Source organism: Labrus bergylta, chromosome 22 (genome assembly GCF_963930695.1).
Source record: "Labrus bergylta chromosome 22, fLabBer1.1, whole genome shotgun sequence".
NCBI lineage: Eukaryota > Metazoa > Chordata > Actinopteri > Labriformes > Labridae > Labrus > Labrus bergylta.
The window spans coordinates 4,946,790-4,967,024 of NC_089216.1; the positions used below are offsets into that span (position 1 = coordinate 4,946,790).

Genomic DNA, 20,235 nt, shown 5'->3' on the forward strand with positions numbered 1-20,235 from the left:
GTTTCTTTGTTACTGTTGACTTCTCACCTTTTACTTTCACAATGAAGAGGCTGGCAGAGGCTAACTTCCCCCTTTTTTTTTCTACAGTTCCTCACATTAACTGTAAACCTGTTTCAATGACATGTTTTCTACTTGATGAAGAGAAGAAACGATCACTTTCATGTTCTATTTTAAAGAAGGAAATAAACTTACCTCACTGGACAGTCTTAAGATTATTACAATCTTGGAAAACTAAAGTGTCTGATGGAAAAAAAAAAATCAACATGATTGGTTTCCGCTCTCATAATAAAAATGAAAGACACAAGATTTAAAGATGTTTGTTTTGTTCATTGCTCCCTGTGTGCACATATCTCTATCTGTGTGTGTATGTGACATTAAAAAAAACCACGACATGACACTGGCATTAACCAAACTTTAAAGCTACAGGATTTATTTTCGGATGATTTCATTCATCCTAAAGAAACAGCTGCTTCTTATCTGTTCTCACATGTGGACCAGAAAACCACTGAAGGTTGTGTGGTATAAAGAGCCCCACACGTATGAGTGTGCATTCATACGCACATAGACTTGGTCGCCTTGATTCAGCTGCAGGAACACAATGTTTCCTCCGTTATGAGCCGTCTCGCTGACAGCTTTGTGATTCTGCGTTTTCACAATGCGCTCACTGTTCTTGTAGAGGTAGAGCTCGGTGCCGAACTTTCTTCCAGCGTGGTGGAAGATGGCGAAGTAATAAACTCCAGCATAAGGTGCAGCAAAGACACCTGTAAGAAAAAGAACATGTTGGCTTCATTCTTTTTATCATTTGTAAAATAATTTGTGCATTATCAGATTCTGGGCGCCCCCCAGGGATGTGTTCTCTCCCCACTGCTTTTCTCTCTCTACACCAACGACTGCACATCAGGGGACCCTTCTGTGAAACTCCTGAAGTTTGCAGACGAAACCACAGTTATCGGTCTCATCCACGACGGTGACGAGTCTGCTTACAGACGGGAGGTGGACCAGATGGCGGCGTGGTATGGAAAGCCGATTGAAGATTTAATAGATATCCTTGATATCAAAGCTCAGTTTCCTGTACTAGTGAAGTCTTTGGCCGCACTAGTTTACTAGTAGAACGTTGAAAGACTTACTAGTAAACTAGTAGAAGGCAAAAAGTATGGTGGCCCTGAAGTGCAAAACACAACAACAAATAAGAAAACACAACGACAAATCAAAAACACATCAACAAAGAAGAAAACACAACCACAAATCAAAAAACACAACCACAAATTACAAACCACAACGACAAATCATAAAACACAACAACAAATCCAAAAACACAACCACAAATCAAAAAACACAATGACATTAACTTTAACCAGAAAAGGTAGGTACCTGCAGTCGACAAGGATCGTCGCTGATTGGACGAACGCAATGTCCGTCTTTTTAACCGGAAGCATGCTGCTTCCGCGAGTTGATTTCAAAACATGAGCGAAACTGGAGAATCAGACTCTCTACTCTCAGAGAATATTTTGATGCAGGCCATACATATGAGGTGATATTGGATTTGCTGTCAACCTTTCACAACATTCATATTAGTATCCATACGCTAAAGACACGTTTAAAAGAAGCAGGTTTGTACAGACAACGGAACTATTCTCCACTAGCCGAGGTTCAGACTGAGCTGCAGGGGCCCGGGCAACTCTTCGGCTATCGAACTATGTGGCAAGTTCTTCAACAAAAACACAAATTACGTGTGAAACGAGAAGTAGTAATGAGCTTTTTGAAACAACTAAATCCACATGGGACGGCTTTCAGAACACAAGACACACGTATCATTCCATGGGTCCGAATTATAGATGGCATGCAAATGGCTATGACAAACTTTGGATCGGCCCTCTCAGGATGTATAGATGGCTTTTCGAGAAGAATAATGTCGCTTGTTTGTGGAACTACTAACAACAACCCATCTGTCATCGCACACAATTATATTAATTGTATATTAAAAGTGTTGGTGTGATCCCAATGAGATTAAGAACTGACCTCGGAACAGAACATGGGACAATGGCAGCCATACAATGTGTCCTCCGCCATGCACACACTCGGACTACTATGGAGGCTCGTCAAGCCACAGTTACGGTTCATCAACAGGGAATCAGCGTATCGAGTCATGGTTGTCCTTTTTCAGAAGAGGAAGGTATGTAACTATGTATTGCCTAGTGATCAGATCAAAATGAGAAGTGGTGACTATTATGAATTATGGTTTTCAGACCACTCTTTAAAATGCTGATAACATTCCGCATCTCAGCCCTCTGGATTATTTAATCAATTAAACATTTCTCCTCGTGTGTAAAAAAAAAAAAAAGAACAACTTTGCATTTTATGTATTCCTAGGTCTCAGTTTTGGATGGACTTGTTTGGAGACCTAAGACACTCTGGACACTTCAACAGTTGCCATGAACACCAGTGCTTACTGAGATTCTGCTTCAGTAATGTTCTGCAAAAAGACCTGGATGACTGTACGGACGTCTGGAACGAGCACAGGATTCGACCATCCAGACTTGCCTCATGTCCTGGAGGGATTCCAAACGAACTCTATTTGTTGCCTCACAGGTAATCCACATCAACTCAGAGTTAAATAATCATAAACTGAATATTGTATTATAACAAATTGCACTGCACTCATTATGGTAACTATATTTGGATTATTGTATATTTTTTGTAAATTATAGTATTTAATATAATTTATAGGCTAGTTGTCCTGCACTTTGTTTACTTTCACATTTCTGTATTAACAAGCAAACACATCTTATTAATAATGGCCATTTCAAACTACATTTCTAATATCTGGTTAAAAAACCCTTTCATAATTCTATAATTGTCTGAATTTGCAGGTTTGGTTCAAGGGACTGTGGATTTGTTGTTGAAGACAGGGAACTAAATGTGTTTCCGGAGGCCAGGCAAACAATTGATTCATGCGGTGACCCAGACATTCAGGTTTACCTACAACAGGCTGTGGAACAATAAATGGATTACAGCAGCCATAAAATAGCTGGGCTATAGATATGGACTATACTGAAGCCCTTACCACATATTCCATGTTACAGTAAACATTTAGCTGAGAAAAAGTGTTTCTTCAACATCTAGTAGACAGTTTCCTTGTATAGTATGCTATGTTAACAGCAGATACTGTGCATTAATGCTACAGAAGTCACAAGCTAAATAATTCACAACAAATCACACAATTGACATCTGTACACACCAGTATTTTACCCTCATAAAGGTATTTGTTTTATTTAAAAAATGTCCACTGGTATCACTAGTGATGCAGTTACACATTTTACTTGTTTTATAGTGAGGCTCTTAAACTCCATTAGTTAACTAGTTAGTGCAAAAAGCCAACTAGTAACACTAGTTCAGGACATTTTAGTCCTACTAGTGAACTAATGCAGCTCAAAATGGTTAACTAGTTATCTAGTAAGAGCCAAAATGTCACTAGTTACACTAGTAGTACTCTTTTGGCATAACTAGTTAACTACTACGGTTTTAAATGTTAACTAGTACTACTAATGAAAGCCAAAATGCGTACTTGTTGAAGTACATGCTAATGAGTGGGTGGGATCAGGGCATTCTCTGAACCTCACCATTGGTTCTCCATATAGACCCCCACCATCCAAAAATGTAACCCTTTGTAAGAAGGAGCAACTGCTGTAAAGCAACCGCTTCTTCCCTACTTTACATGGAGAGTAAAACATGAACATTCTATAAGTTATAATTGTTTTTTTTAAACTTAAAATAAGATAGAAGATCATTTTAGAACTGTTCTCATGATTTTCTTTTTCCTTTTTTATCCCATCAAGACAGTATTTACAGAAAACATAAGAAAGAGTAGGTCTTAAGGTCAGTAGAGTGATAAAAAACAGCCCAAGGTGCAACTGTAAGTTAAAAATGAATTTGTAAATATTTCATATAAGTTCATGCTGTTCTTAAAAAGGAAAAAAGTTAATCAGATAAAATTATGGACTTTAAAACAACTGGAATTTGATACAGAATTTATGTTATTGTACTTAATACGTTTTAATTTGGCCTAGAGTCGGTAAACTAAGAAAAATAAATGCATTCAAGATTAGGGCCACGTAAAAGGAAAAACCCCAAAAATTTAGAGATTCAAATAGTTAATTTATGAGAATAAAGTAAAATGTACAAGATTAATTTCTTGTTTAAGTCTATATCAGAAGAGCAGCAGCCGCCTGTTCAAAAATGATAAACATGGAGCATCTTGTTATAGTAAAGGTTTGACAAATAAGGAAATAGGATCCTTCCTTGTGTAGTCTGTAAAAACAGTTTGACAAATACACATCACACATCATCACATTGTCATTAAATATCAGGACCCTGAAAAGATACTGGAAGTAACTGTAGTTTTCTGAAGAAAGAACCCCACTGACTTGGATGAAATTGTCTCTTTTGTGGCAGAGGAAAATGCTTTAGGGGTTCTCCTTTCATCATTTTTTTATTCTCCTAAATGTACATGTTTATTCTCTTTTTTTCTTTAAGATGGCTCTTCTCCATCGTATAAATGAGCCTTAAAAATTTGTAAAGTGAAGGTTAAAAATTGTATTACTATTGTGTACTATTTGCAAATGCCCCACAGATGGTGCTATACGTATATATACTGCCAATGTCTACAGTACTAGTACTACTAGTTGACAGTTAGGCCTTTACTAGTGCTACTAGTAGCACTAGTAGCACTAGTCGCACTAGTCACATTAGTCACACTAGTCGCACTAATTGGTTTATTTCCAGTTCACATAACAACAGCTGTCATTTGAAAGAACACAAAATAAATTTATCCTATATTTAAAAAGAAAAAGAAAAAAAACATTTAAAAAGTATAAATATTTGAATATATTTCAGTGACATGTCATTGCTTTATTTCCCACAAATACTGCAATCATTAATAATCATTAGTGATTTTTATGACAAATAAAACAAAGTTTAAAAAACAAAGATTGGACTAGAGATCAATACTTCTCTGTAACATAAATAAAAATGTAAGATTTGGTTTTGAGTATGGGTCATAAAATTCTACCAAAGGGCATTCAATGCATTACCATTTTGTGAAAATATAACGTAAAACAAATAAACAAAGCTTAAGAAATTAGCGACAGTTTATCTCAAGGTACTATTCAGAGCTGGTCCTTTAAGGCTGGCAAAATCACCGGTTTGACATGGACCAATCAAAATCCTTGTCCCGCCTGCTTCATCAGCATGTACCTAATGGTACTAGTGCTACTAGTAGTACTAGTAATACTAGTGCTACTAGTAAGAGCCTAAATGTCCACTAGTAGCACTAGAACTACTAGTGCAACTAGTGGTGCAACTAGTGCTACTAGTGCGACTAGTGCTACTAGTAACAGCCTAAATGTCCACTAGTAGTAGTCGTACTGTACACATTAGCAGCATATAAGTATAGCACCATCTGGTGGGCATTTGCAAGTAGTATCTTAATTTTATGCTGACTTAATTTTATGACTCCTTATATGATAAAATAAATCTTAATGTATGCTGCTTGTGCACTTATATCTGCTCACTGCCATATGTATCTTTTCTGCTGGGTTTACTTGAAGCTAAACCAAGAAAAATTGAGCAAGTCCATAACATACCAATCCTGCAACTGACACCTAATGGCCGAAATGCATATCTTTCTGCAGCCACTTATTGTATAAGGTTTATTTCTCCAGATGAAAGAGACTGACTTCATATTTATAAAAAAAGGCTTTCAGGCTTGTTACTTTTTTCCTATTATATTTTCTTATTCGCATTAGTTTAACAATTCAGTATACACTTGTCCTAAATCCTAATATTTTATTCAATATTTTGCTTGATCGTCTAGCAGATAAACTAAATATAAACACATTTCTTTCATGATTTAAAAAAAATATTTCATTTTTTAGTTTGCAAGTTTCAAACTGGTATATCTTTCATATTTTATATTGCCATATTATCAAGGGCAAGAAAAAAAGCAAAAATCCGTGAACATTAATGTTGTGCGAGATTTTATTTTATTCAATCATACTACTATATATACATTTTAAGTGACAGGTTATTGTTTATTTTTTGACAAATACTGCAATAATGAATAATCATTAGTGATTTTTAGAACAAATAATACTAAGTTTAAAAAACAAAAAAGTTACTGTAACATAAATAACAATGTAACATCAGATTTGGATTTAATCTGTGCATGGGTCATAAAATTCTAGTTTTAGAGGCTTTAAATGCATACTAGTTTACTAGAATGAGTCAAAATGTTCACTAGTTTACCAGTTAGACCATGTGTGACCTTGCTAGTTAACTAGTGAGGCCAAACACAGTTAACTAGTTAATAAGTAAGAGCAAAATGTCAACTAGTTGTACTAGTAGGGGTCTTTTTGGTAGTACTAGTTAACTAGTTAGAGATATTGTCGGTCACAAGTTAACCAGTAGTCAACAGATCAGACTACTAGTTGACATCTGTGCTCAACTAGTTAACTAGTAAAGGGTTTTAACTGTTCAGCATGTAAACTTGTCAAATGATATCATTCAACTAGTTTACTAGTCCAAAGCAAATGTCCACTAGTATGTTGTTTTGTCTGCAACTAGTTTACTAGTGCCACAGAAAGTTTTCAACTAGTTTACTAGTGAGGCCAAAAAGACACCAGCTAGTTTAACTAGTGGACAAAAAAAGTAAGGTTTAAACCACCCTCAGTAGTGTGACTAGTTGACATTTTAGCTACTACATGTTAACTAGTAAACGTTTCTGAGCCTCACTAGTTAACTAGTAGGTTTAAAAATATTCCAACTAGTGTTACTAGTTGACACATTTTATCTTACTAGTGACATGGAAAGTTAAAACACATCTTCACTAGTGTTACTAGTTGCCATTATGAGATTAACTAGTTAACTAGTTAGCATTTGTGTCTAACTAGTTAACTAGTAAGATAAAAACAGATAATGACGAGTAAACTAGTTCTAATCCTGCAACCTAACTAGTTGACTAGTGTGCAATATGTAAATGCAGTGGGTGAGATTATAACCAAATCATGGGTCCTGATTTGATGTTATTTTTGTTCTTGATTTTTAGAGCCTATTGTAAGCCTCAATCCACACTTGTCCCCACCTCCTCGTTACCATTTTGTGCAACAAGTGTTACTAGTGACATTTTAGATCTAGCTAGTTTACTAGTAAAATATTTAAGTCTCACTAGTTAACTAGTACGACTTGTAAAGATGATACTAGTGCAACTAGTGGACCTTTCTGCTCTTACTAGTTAACTTAACTAAAGTTAAACTTTTTATCCTAACTAGTTAGCTAGTATGGTCTATATATATGCCTTGCTAGCTTACTAGTGGACATTTTGGCTCTTAATAGTTAACTAGTAAACATGTTTAGGCGCACTAGTTAACTAGTAGACGCACAATTTGTTGTACTAGTTAACTAATAGACATTTTGCACCTTACTAGTTAAAATGTAGGAATTTTTGCTGTCTACTAGTTTACTAGTAAGTCTTTCAACATTCGACTAGTAAACTAGTGCGGTCAAATACTTCACTAGTACAGGAAACTGAGCTTTGATATCGAGGATATCTATTAAATCTTCAATCGGCTTTCCATACCCCGGTGCAGTCAGAACCATCTGGAACTGAATCCGCTCATCCAATGTGAATGTACTATTTAAAACATTTTTATGTTCAATAACCTAATCATGCATATACTGAAATATTGTCCTTCATGCACATGCACACCTTTTATGTAAATACTGTAAAAACTCTACCTCATGTATATTAACTATCAGTTACATAATGACATATTCACCATCAATCTCATCTCAGCATTTTTGCACTACTCACCATTGCACTATTGTCTTATTTAGCCTTGTATATAATATTCTTTGCTTATTATGTTTATATTTAGTGTTACACTTTTGCACATTAGAGCACAGTTCACGGAAGACAAATTCCTTGTGTATGTAAGCATACATGGCCAATAAAGCTGATTCTGAATCTAATTCTGAAGAAAAGATTTGAGAAGTTTTTCATTAGCTCAACCCACATACTCAGCTCTGCTGTTTATCCCATGAATGCATGTTCCTTACAAATGTGGGACCATTTAAATGGGAAATAAACAGGCTTTCCAATGGTATAAGATTCATTCAGCACTTTTAATTGCCTTGTTGTTGAAATGTGATATAAACTTGCCTTGCCTTCATGGATATGTTGTGTAAACCGTGTCATGAATTCAGATTCAACAGCAAAAAAGTAGGAGTTGAGTGTTACCTGTGGCTGCATTGTAGGCGTTGCCGATGTTTGTGATCACGGTTCTGTAGATTAAAGTTGTGTCTGTGTTGAAGGGTCCAACGGCTCCATTTCCTCCTATCGCTGCACTGAAAATCACCTTGGTTGTCACTGTTTCAATGTTTCACAACAATATTAATGAATGGCTGGATCTGTCAGTATCCATTGTATTCTTGTTACAGCTTTTAATGGTCTGCAGAAACCATGCATGCATGTATACTTCAATTAATCGTGGCAAGTGAAACAGTACAATTCACTTACCTTTGCTACTCAGATCAGAAATCTGGGTTTCACTGTTCTGCAGTCTGATTACACTGGCCTTCAGCCCTGCTTCACTTTCCTGCAGCCTGGTTTCCAAAGATTTGATTTTTTCTGACATGGCACCAAACTCTTTCAGGAGATTACACATGTCAGGAAAGCATGACTGTGTTTCAGGATCGTTCACACCCTCGTCAGCCAAAGACAAGCCACAGAACAGCAAAAGAAACCAGAGCATGTCGGAAAAAAATCTTCAAGTTAGTTAAAAGAAAATGAGTCTCTCCGTTATCTACCCCTGACTGATTTGATCCCCCTGGCTGCTGGCCTGATATTTTGTTGTGACTTGTAAATTTTTAACATCCCCTTTTGAATCAATGCTGGTTATGCAATAAGAAAACAATATTATCTCCATTTACTGGCAATCAGTTAATCTTTGATATCCCAGAGAAATGTCAATACAATGTTCCTAAGTTCATCACGGAGCTCACCTTCACTATATGAGAAGAGTCATGTGATTCAAGGGCAGTGAAAGCAAATTGACCAAATTGATCTTTTGCACAGATGTTTAACGTGGCCTTCAAAGTTCAGGTGAGGGTCCATTTTGATGCCATGATTGGTGATGGTTGGAGAAAAGGGGGATGTCTTGGCCAGGAAAGTTAATGCTGGTTATGAGAAATGACCTGACCTGGTGTGGGGTGCCAAGTAGAATCGCTTCTGTTTTGGAGCTGTCCCAATTTGAGGAAGTTATGCTTCATCCACGCCTCTATCTCCTCCAGGCAGGTGGACGGTGTCGATGATGGCAGGGGTGCAGAGGGTGTTTGATTTGTTTTTAAGTAAATCTGAGTGTCATCAGCATAGCAATGGAATGAAATTCCATGCCAGCTGATGACTTGGCCAAGGGGTAGCATGTAATGGTTGAACAGGGTGGTGCCGAGGAATGATCCTTGGGGGACTCCACAGGTGACAAGGTGAGTCCGGGATTGTTTTCACCCAGGGAGACATACTCGGTTCTTCCTGAGAGATACGACCGAGAATTATGAAACTATTGGTTTGGTGCATAAATACATGTTTATTGTACAATTCAGGCAAGCAGACAATAACTGTTAGTTGTTTAATGAGAACGTGTTAATTTCTAACATCCATTTGACACATATTATCTTAACTTGTAATACAACAACAAGGAGTAAGGGCATGAGAATACAATCAGAGGAATCAGTTGGATGATGACGATTATTATATCGAGGATGGTTTTTATGCTGATTAGAACTCTGAAGAGCAGCTGTCCATGCTGTGCTTTGGTTCTGTGCACTTCCTGTCAGCACCTGTGTGTCCGATTGGACTTATAGCTGTTTGTCTGCTCTGATTTATGTCACTTTGTATGACAGCGTCTGATAACTAAAATGTAGAATTGTAGAACTACGGATAGATTGTCAAGGATCTTTGTCACTGGTTACCCTTCTCATCAGGAGCAATTGACTGCACCTGTGATGTTGTCTCGCAGCTGATGACTGATGACAATCAGCTTGGCTGGAAGTTTATATAGGGAGGTAAGTGTTTTCTGCTCAATTGGTTTGTATGTCTCCATAGAGTCGACACCATCAGTTGGCTTACTATGTTTTCTTTTTAAATGAAAATCTGTGTGTGTGTGTTTTGAAAACATGTTTTTCTGTATGCCATTGGTGGCACTTTCCATCACCCCTCTGTACATTGACCTCCACTTCTTTCTTTGTTTTGGCTCAAATTCATGTCTGCCTATCGTTTTTGACAGAATCAGGGCTGTATCCTTTGGCCACCTGGCTTATAAATATATGACTGTCCTGATTACTAAGTTCATTCAAAATTCATGTGACCAGGACCTCTGTCGCATGACATCTTAAATGTATTTAAACACCTGTTGTGTCTCTGGCAATGATGTCCTAATATAATATTTTACAACTAACAAACCTAACAACTCAGCCACCAGCGCCCCAGGAAGGGTCAAGTCAACTGTAAACTGTGTAACAATTTCAGATCACTGTAGTGCTCTATGAACAAAGCATTCATAGAGTGAAAAAGCTGATATTTGAATTACTTTTCAATCAGTAATTGTCTGAAAGCAGATATAAGTAATGGGTTTCTACTTCAGATTATGCTCTGTTGCCGCTAAACCTATACAGTAGAAAAAATGAATTGCTCTGTTGTGCTGTACTTGCTCTACACAGCAGAGGGTGCTGTTCTTCATCAAACAAATTGCTTCTATTGAAAAACTGACCTAAATACTTAATGATAATTGTCTGGTATGAAGAGGTTAGAATAATGGGTGGAACAAACACTCAACAGTACATTAACATTTCTATGTCTGTACATATGAAATAAAATCTATCTCTGCATCATGCAGATTTTTGAAGTGTGTTCAATTTGTGAGTTTTGCAAACAAAAGGGATTGAGAAATTTGAAACCAGGACTCAAGGCAAACAGCCGGAAGTTCAGAGTCGGACAAACTGATTTCAGGGGGTGGGACCTCCCAGGCCAACCCTCTGGACACGCCCTTTTGTAGAACATGGAAATGTTCAATTCATAAATGGAACAATAAAAGTATCTTGGGGATAAGACTTGTGTAAATCAGTGTACTTCTTGTGATGAAAGATACAACAGAAAACTCATAGTACTTGGTCTTTTCTGATTCTGATTTTTTTTTTGTTGAAATTTTCAAAATCCAAAACAAAAAACACCAACCAGAATTTACATTTTTAGACACTTCAAATCCATTATTACCCCTTTACCTTTTCTGAAGATTATTTCCGTTGATGATTAAAATGAATGCACACAAACATTTACAATTGTTATAGTGACTTACCACTTAGTTTATTTTAATGTTAACAGTCTACTCGACATCCATCTCTCAACCTTGACTGAGCAGAAAATAACTAAAGGTGGTAATGACATCATTTCCCCAAACATGAGCGTTTGCATCCAGGCGAACATACACCTGGTCCCCTTGCTGCAGCTGCAGGAGCACCGCGTTGCCTCCATTATCAGCCGTGTCTTGTGTTGACGGGTGGTCATAGGTCATCACAACCACAACGTTGTTCTTGATGAGAGAAAGACTGGCTGTGTGTGTTCCTCCAGCGTGATGGAACAAGGTGAAGTAGTACGTGCCTGTAACAGGTGCAGCAAAGACACCTGTGGAAGCAAGATTATTTTTTTGGATTCAGGACCCACTGAGGGATGTGCGTGTCTTTTTTTATTTTTATATTAGATTATTCATAAAAACAGAGTGTAAAAATGTGTGTGTGACTGTACTTACCCGTTTCAGTATTGTAGGTGTTGCCAATGTTTGTAATAACTTTTCTGAAGACTAAAGTCCTATCTGTGCTAAATGGTCCAATGGAGTTATTATTGCCTCCTGTTGCAGCGCTGAATGCCACCCTGGTTGTTTCTACAGTTAACACAACATTAAAATCACATTGTTTTAGATGTCATTCCTGATTTCACTGTATTTGTATTCCAAATGAATTTGTCTTACCTTTATTCTTCAGTTCATGAATCTGGTTTTCGCTTTCCTTCAGTCTGGTTTCCATGATTCCCATTTTTTCTCTCAGGGCACCAAAGTCTTTCAGGAGGTCACACATGTCAGGAAAGCATGCCTCTGTTTGGCTAGTTTTTTCAGCAGCCTGACCTTCATCTTCGACCTTCATGACTCTGCTCCCTGCTAGAGCTGCTCTCAACTGTTTGAAGATGAACTGTTAATTTTTAACTTCCCTTTAAATCGAGGCAAATTATGCAATAAGACAAACAGTTTAAACTCTGAACACTGGCCGGACTGACTGGATATCAAAGGTAGTAGAAATGTAAACATTGAGAAATTTTCACTGGTGTTGAAAGATCGGAAAGAGTTATGCAATTGTTGAATTTGTTTTTGTTTGTTTTCTTTTATTATCATTTAATACATAGGTCATAAAGGCATAACCTTTTTCTGCTTTCAACATTTCCTGTTAAACTTACACACACTCGTAGTGCCTACGCTCCTGTGAGGTCAAGATAAGTGTGCCATACATTGAAGCATGACCACATAGGAGCCCGTAGGCGTATAGCGTTTCTGAGTATCTGCTCTTCTGAGTATCTGCTTGGTTCACGGTCTTCGAGCTGAAACCACATATGAACTTGGTATTACCTATGTCATGAACTTGGCATGACCTGTGGATGCATCACATTTCTGCGAACGTGCATTGTTGAGGTGTTACAGGATCTTGAAAAGAGAGACTTTTTGATGATGATGAACTTTGTGAATTTGTGCGTTGTCTTGTTCTGTGGCTTGACTTCAGCCCAGGAGGATGGTGATGCTCCTGAAACACGGTTATGCTTTCCTGACATGTGTGAGAGAGTTTGATGCTAGTCCTTGTTTGGACCAAGACTAGGAAATGGTCCGGTAGATGGAGAGAGATGCCAGTTAACTTCCTGAGGACTGATGAGTTTCCCCTGAGCAACTCACCGACCCCACCACCACCACCAGCAGCCCAGGAGCTCCCCACCCTTACATCTCTCCATTAGAGCATGTCCATAGGATCATCCTGTTTGTGCATGTGTGTATTTCAGACTATATGCGTATAGCATAACAGAATACATCCTCCACTTCTGATGAAAGCACTGTATCTACAGTAGGACATGCATTAAAGATATTTGGAGGCAATTTTTCCAGTTTCCAGGCCTGAAATGTACAATCAACTTGTATTTATGCACCAAACCAATAGTTTCATAGTTAAGAATAACGATTGTTCTGTAAGTTTAGTTCTTGGTCGATTACTGTTCAATCCTCTTAAATCACATGACTCTTCTCATAGTGATGGTGAGCTCTGTGATGAACTTAGGAACATTTTATTGACATTTCTGTGGGATATCAAAGGTTATCTGATTGCCAGTGAATGGAGTTAATATTGTTTTCTTATTGCATAATCAGCCTTGATTCAAAGCGGGTGATAGAAATTTACAAGTCACAACAAAATATCAGTCCAGCAGCCAGGGGGATCAAATCAGTCAGAATAATTTTTTTATCCAACATGCTCTGGTTTCTTTTGCTGTTCTGTGGCTTGTCTTTGGCTGAGGAGGGTGTGAATGATCCTGAAACACAGTCATGCTTTCCTGACGTGTAATCTCTTTAAAGAGGTTGGTGCCATGTCAGAAAAAATCAGATCTTTGGAAACCAGGCTGCAGGAAAGTGAAACCAGGCTGCAGGTCAGTGAAACCAGGCTGCAGAACATTGAAACCAAGCTGCAGAACATTGAAACCAGGCTGCAGAACATTGAAACCAAGCTGCAGAACAGTGAAAGTCACATTCTGGAACTGAAGAATAAAGGTAAAGTGAGGTTTAATTGGAAATTCTTTTTAAATTGTGTAAATAATGCCGCTATCAGTGGCCATAATCTTTTCTTAGTGAATCAGGCACTCTGTGTCTCCACACAGACAGGTCCTAACTAACATGGTTTCTGGAGTCTTTTAACCACTTCATCAACATAGAAATAATGGATGATGTCATTTTTACAAGAGGATTTGATTAATCTTTTACAAGTTGGTATCATTGTAATATTTTGTTTGAAACAGAACGAACCAAGGTGATCTTCAGTACAGCGGTAGGAGAAGGAGAAAAACACATTGGACCTTTCACCACAGACACAACTTTAATCTACAAAACAGTGATTACAAACATTGGAAACGGCTACAATGCAGCCACAGGTAACACTCACTTACCTGAAATGTTTTTTTGTTTTGTTGTTGCTCTTGCACCATTTCATTTGGGTGAGATCTAATTCAAAGTGATAATTAATGTGTTTACCAGTTTAAGAAAACATAAATGTGCAATTTCTTTGATGATTAGCATCCGACATGATGACTTCATGTTCTCGGAGGGGAAGTGAGGCCAGCAGCTGGATGGAGTCTAGACACTGGTGGTGGTGATGGAAGTATGCAGGATGTGATGAGGAGTGGACATTGAATGTCATGAACACTGTTTAGATAGATGAGAAGGAGCTGACTGGGGTGGAGGAGAGTCGCAGCAATCAAACTGGAATGACAAACTGACGGCGATTTTTAAAATATGACAGCAGACAGAGGGATTGGTCGGTGGAGGTCATGGCAGAATCTGGTTGGTTTGTAACTTGAAGTGTAAACGGCGCACCCAATCAGCTGATAACCAGAGCAGGGGGAGAGAGGGAGTGTCAATGTTGAATGAAGAATAACGAATGAATGTGTGAGAGGATATAACAAGTCTTCCTGCTTGAACATACGCTGAGGTCCACGAGAGGGGACTGCAAGTTATGGTTGGATTATGTACGAGTAATTCAGGACAAGACTTGGCAGAAAATGCTCTTTTTTTAGTCCCAGTTCGACCTTAGTGTGTGTTTCTGTTTATGGATCTGAGTTTTATGTCCAACCATATGTGAGGCTATAATTTTCTGTAATCCCCACAGGTATCTTCACTGCACCTGTTGCAGGTATTTATTACTTCATCTTTTTTCAAGCTGGATGGAAACATAAGACATCTCTGCATCTCTACAAGAACTCTGAGGTGAAACTCTCTACCTTTGATGAAGATACAGTGACCAACAGAAGTGATAATGGAGGAAACGCAGGGTATCTTCATCTACAGCAAGGAGACCAAGTGTATGTGCGCTTGTCACAAAATTGTTTGGGGAAGCGACTATTATACGACTTTTAGTGGTTCTTTGGTCACTCAAATGTGAGAATCAATACTCTAATTTTTTCCGACTTAAATGTGTCTATTACCATTATCTATAAATGTTCTGTTAATTATCAAATAGAAATTCTAATTTTGAGATTAGCTTCATTTAATTAATTAAAAGTTAATGAAATCAGAAATTGCTTGCCCACTCACATTGGTTGGTTGTAGAGTTGACATGACTCAGGTTTTGTGAATCAAAACGCAGGATGGTCCAACATGGTCCTTGTTACTCTTCCTATCATACCTGACTTTCTTTCTTGAAATAATTGTCATTTTATTGAAAAGATGCTTGAATTAAACAATAAACATACTAAAGACAAGATTAAACTTGCCTGGTGAGACAAATCTCTCTGCATTGCACAACAAAGACAAAAAAATTCCATTAACTGTTATATAATTTTTTTTATTGCTGCTATTGAGCCTTACCTATATAAAGACAGACCCCAGACCCCAGTTTCCTCACAAACAGACCCCAGTCTGTGCGGGTGGGCAACAACACCTCCAGTGTCATCTCCCTGAGCACCGGCTCCCCTCAGGGCTGCGTCCTGAGTCCGCTGCTGTTCACCCTGATGACCCATGACTGCTGCGCCAGGTCCACTACTAACCACATTGTGAAGTTTGCAGACGACACAACAGTAGTGGGCCTCATCCATGACAACAACGACATGGACTACAGAGAGGAGGTGAAACATCTGGTTGACTGGTGCAGAACCAACAACCTGACCCTGAACGTCGATAAAACCAAAGAGATCATCGTCGACTTCAGGAGGCGCCAGCCCAGCCACACACCACTCCTCATCAATGGCACAGCAGTGGAGAGAGTTAGCAGCACAAAGTTCCTGGGGGTGCAGATAACAGACACTCTGACCTGGTCCCTTCACACCGGCGCTCTTGTGAAAAAAGCGCAGCAGCGCATGCACTTTCTGCGTCGGATGAAGAGAGCACACCTCCCTCCTCCTATTCTCACCACCTTCTACAGAGGCACTATAGAGAGCATCATAACAAACTGCATCTCTGTCTGGTCCGGAGCCTGCAGTGCCTCCGACTGGAAGTCCCTGCAGAGAGTGGTGAGGACGGCGGAAAAGATCATTAAGACTCCACTTCCTCCCATCCAGGAGATCACAAAGATCCGCTGTCTGACCAGGGCTCAGAAAATCAGCAGAGACACCTCCCACCCCCACCAAGGACTGTTTTCGCTGCTGGACTCTGGAAAGAGGTTCCGCAGCCTCCGAAGCAGAACTTCCAGGTTCTGTAACAGCTTCTTCCTACAGGCCATAAGACTTTTGAACAGGAAAAAAGAATCCCTCCATTCCCCCTCAAACCCCCACACAGGACTACCTCACTGGACTGTAAAACACAATATAACGTGCAATATATTTATCTGTATAGTATTTTTACTCATAGTTTTTCTTTTTATATCTATTTATATCTGCACCTTATTTTTATTTTTATATGTAAATACATGCTGCTGTTTTTATCCTGCACTACAACGAGCCAAATGCAACAAAATTTCGTTCTTATCTGCAATGTAAAGTACAAGTTTGAATGACAATAAAGAAAGTCTAAGTCTAAGTCTAAGTCTAAAGTTTGATAACACGGTCCCTGATAAAGTCATAAGAGAGCTACGTGTAAGACTGGTTGTTAAACATTAACTGGTCATCATGAAAATATATATAATCACAGCGATAGAGCATGTCAGACAGAGTTAAGGTGACCTCGTCTTGAATCAACTTCACAATGAATTCTACTTGTTTGTGGGTTTTATTGCTGTTGTGTGGCTTGACTTCAGCCGAGGTTGGTGAGAATGCTGTTGAAACACGTTCATGCTTTCCTGATATGTGTGATCTTCTGAGAGAGTTCGGATCCATGGCAGAAAAACTCAAAGTTATGGAAACCAGGCTGCAGGACAGTGAAACCAGGCTGCAGGATAGTGAAACCAGGTTAGAGATCAGTGAAACCAGGCTACAGGATAGTGAAACCAGGTTAGAGATCAGTGAAACCAGGCTACAGAACAGTGAAGCCAGGCTGAAAATTGGTGAAACCAGGCTAAATGACAGTGAACACCAGATTCTTGATCTGAAGAGCAAAGGTAAGGTGAATTTTAAACAAAACATTTCCTCCAAATTGAACCCCCAACCCTAACCCATGATTTGCACTGGATACTGAAAGATCCATTAATCAATTAATATTGTTGTAATACTTTGATTGAACAGAGACAACCAAGGTGATCTTCAGTGCAGCGATAGGAAGAAATGGAGCTGTTGGACCGTACAACACAGACACAACTTTAGTCTACAGAACAGTGATCACAAACATCGGCAACGCCTACAATGCAGCCACAGGTAACACTCTGTTCAATAGATTTTTGCTGTTGAATATGAATTCATGACACGGTTTACACCAAGTATCAATTAAAGCAATACAGCACAACAACAACATCACAGTAACAGTTTTGCAAGTATGAGTGTTTACAGTGTAGTTATTTGTTTAACCAAATTCTATTCGTGCCGCAGAAATTGAAAATAATAAAATCTGAGAGGTTTTTTTATGCTTGGAGTGTATTTGTGTTTGTGTTCATGAATCTGCCTTGTGTGTCGCAAGAATGCAGAAATGTTTACACACCAATGCAGAGCTGGCTCTGAGGCGTCCTTGTAATGAAGATAAGATACTTAAAGGGATACTTCACCCATTTGCATTAAGCTTTGTATCTTTAGAAACCTGGTAGTATTTTTGAATGGTCGTGCATCCCGCCCTCATTTTCCGCTGAGATTGGAAATCTTTGTATTTTTAAGTCTGAAAAGGAGCTTCCAGTGGTGCAAAATGACGATTTTTGCGTCACTGGAAGCTTTTGCGGTTAGCGGTGTTAAACTACAACGCTAGTTCCTCATATTTTCCACCAACTGAAGCTACAGACCAATCACAGATCACTGGGTGGGAACTCACTCCCAGAATCTAAACTTAACATCCGCCATATTGCTTGGAAGCTATGCTAACAGGCTCTATGGAGAAAGCTGATAATGGCGAAAAAATATAAATATAGCGACGAGACGGCTGCTTGCCAGGAGACGGCTGCAAGCCTGGCCCCCGGGAGCCCGGCCGCTGTGAGCTCTGCCAGGGGACTGTTTTGCATAGAAAGAACCAAGGTGATATTCAGTGCGGCAACAGGGGGAGGCGACAGAGCCATTGGACCGTACAACACAGACGTAACTTTAATCTACAGAAAAGTGATCGCAAACATCGGGAACGCCTACAATGCAGCCACAGGTAATCCTCAACTGCAGCATATAGATAAGTCAAATTAATACAAAATAAATATTGATAAACTTGGTGTACGTGCTTGCATTTGCCTACATGTATTACAAACAACTGGACAGACCGACACATCTAAGTACAAGGAGCTGTTTTTATATTCACTTCAGGTGCTTGTGCTTCTACCTGTCACACCTGGCATAGTGTTTGTATTTGTGTGTGAGAGTGTGTGCATGAGCATGAGCAAACAAGAAAGAGACTAATTCTCTGGTGTTTCCACAGGTATCTTCACTGCACCTGTTCCAGGTGTTTATTACTTCACTTTCTTCTGTCATGCTGGAGGGCGATATGCATTGAAGCTGTTTCTCTTCAAGAATGGCGAAAAGATTGTAGTGAGCAATGATCACAGCTCGTACTGGGACACAGCTGATAATGGAGGAAACGCAGTGTTCCTCCAGCTGCAACAAAGAGACCAGGTGTATGTACGCATGCCTGCAAATTCACATGTTTGGGGAGGTGACTATGTTACAACTTTCAGTGGTTCTTTGGTCACTCAGATGTGAGAATTGAAAAACTGTTTTTTCCCAGACATAAGATTTTTAATGTAATCATATTTTAAAATTTGAGGAAAAGCATGCTGTTGGCAATTGAATACAACACCTGATAATATTGACAAGCTTTCTGGAATACTCGCTTCTATATTCTGTTCTTTGTGTTGAAAAACAAACCAAGTGTCAGAAATCAGAAATCATTTGGCTGTTTTTAGTTTTTACAAAACTCTGGTGTTACCCGTCCAAGACCATATGTTGTTTTCTATGAAGTCAGTGAAAACATTTCACCTCAAGGATTTTTTTTCATGGATATATGCAGGGGTGTAATCAGAGGGTTGGCCAGGGGTGGCATGGGCCCCCCTAGAAATCCAATTGGGCACCCAGTTGCCACCCCAAAAATCCAAAACTGTAAATGGCTATTTCCCTGTCAGAGGCGGGACTTATGTTAAAACCAAATGTTAGTTATTTTTTGCAAAACTGCCAGTATTTTCTTTTTTACAAATCAATGTAGCATATCTTCTTTTGTTTGTACTTTAAATTGTAGCTAACATTTTTGCACATCTATTTCATAAAACGGGATCTTATTTGAAATATGTCGGGACCAAAACATTGCAATTTAGACTGTGCAGGAGTTTGCATGCACATATTTCGGAGGACTTCAAATTGTGACTTTGAACATGAATCTTTTTGGGTCATTACAAAATTGAGCGACCATTATCTTGTGTTTTAAAGTAGATATTATTAGTTGGATTAAACAGGGAAATTATTGATATTTATTTGTATGTGTTTGTGCACACATATCAAACTTCAGGCCACCCCTGCATAACTCAGTGCTCCAGTGCGTCAGAAAAGTCTGGACACGCCCCTGGATATATGGCTTTTATTTGGATTTTAATTTCTTAGTGAAAACAAGTTCTCTGGTCCTTTAACACCATACTTTAAATGAAACCTCAAAATCCATTTGGCAGTATTTTTTCTTAATGTGTCTGAAGAAGTCATGCTCCAAAGATGTTATATCATGTTGATTTTGATTTTCACTCATAATTCCTTTTCACATGACGTTTGGAATAAACTTTACATTTATATCTCTGAAGTCTCATGGCATTTTATTGATGTATTTTATTGTCACTACGATAGCGGTCTACATGATT

General features: G+C 38.6%; 3 protein-coding genes across 3 annotated transcripts; 1 reads left to right on the top strand and 2 right to left on the bottom strand.

Annotated features, from left to right (window-relative positions):
• Positions 1-403: 403 nt before the first annotated feature.
• On the bottom strand, positions 404-8,902 carry LOC109995184 (complement C1q-like protein 4). The gene is made up of 3 exons (XM_065950400.1): positions 8,573-8,902; positions 8,294-8,422; positions 404-761 (listed from the first exon to the last, which is right to left on the bottom strand). The coding sequence occupies exons 1-3, from the start codon at positions 8,805-8,807 to the stop codon at positions 484-486; spliced, it is 642 nt and encodes a 213-aa protein (XP_065806472.1). The 5' UTR covers positions 8,808-8,902; the 3' UTR covers positions 404-483.
• A 2,479-nt stretch (positions 8,903-11,381) lies between these two features.
• Positions 11,382-12,261, bottom strand: LOC136177544 (complement C1q subcomponent subunit C-like). The gene is made up of 3 exons (XM_065950982.1): positions 12,075-12,261; positions 11,856-11,987; positions 11,382-11,731 (listed from the first exon to the last, which is right to left on the bottom strand). Exons 1-3 carry the CDS (start codon positions 12,244-12,246, stop codon positions 11,451-11,453), a joined length of 585 nt encoding a protein of 194 aa, XP_065807054.1. The 5' UTR covers positions 12,247-12,261; the 3' UTR covers positions 11,382-11,450.
• A 4,692-nt stretch (positions 12,262-16,953) lies between these two features.
• LOC109995179 (cerebellin-2) lies at positions 16,954-20,173 on the top strand. Its single transcript, XM_020648821.3, has 3 exons — positions 16,954-17,373; positions 17,498-17,626; positions 18,816-20,173. Exons 1-3 carry the CDS (start codon positions 17,022-17,024, stop codon positions 19,094-19,096), a joined length of 762 nt encoding a protein of 253 aa, XP_020504477.2. The 5' UTR covers positions 16,954-17,021; the 3' UTR covers positions 19,097-20,173.
• Positions 20,174-20,235: the final 62 nt, after the last annotated feature.

Coding starts and splice junctions, on each gene's coding strand:
- LOC109995184 (XM_065950400.1), bottom strand. CDS start 8,807: ATGCTCTGGTTTCTTTTGCTGTTCTGTGGCTTGTCTTTGGCTGACGAG. Junction 8,423..8,572: donor TTCTGATCTGAGTAGCAAAG/GTAAGTGAATTG, acceptor ACATTGAAACAG/TGACAACCAAGGTGATTTTC. Junction 762..8,293: donor CGCCTACAATGCAGCCACAG/GTAACACTCAAC, acceptor TTTTTCTTACAG/GTGTCTTTGCTGCACCTTAT.
- LOC136177544 (XM_065950982.1), bottom strand. CDS start 12,246: ATGAAGGTCGAAGATGAAGGTCAGGCTGCTGAAAAAACTAGCCAAACA. Junction 11,988..12,074: donor TCATGAACTGAAGAATAAAG/GTAAGACAAATT, acceptor TGTTAACTGTAG/AAACAACCAGGGTGGCATTC. Junction 11,732..11,855: donor CACCTACAATACTGAAACGG/GTAAGTACAGTC, acceptor TTGCTTCCACAG/GTGTCTTTGCTGCACCTGTT.
- LOC109995179 (XM_020648821.3), top strand. CDS start 17,022: ATGAATTCTACTTGTTTGTGGGTTTTATTGCTGTTGTGTGGCTTGACT. Junction 17,374..17,497: donor TCTTGATCTGAAGAGCAAAG/GTAAGGTGAATT, acceptor TTGATTGAACAG/AGACAACCAAGGTGATCTTC. Junction 17,627..18,815: donor CGCCTACAATGCAGCCACAG/GTAACACTCTGT, acceptor GTGTTTCCACAG/GTATCTTCACTGCACCTGTT.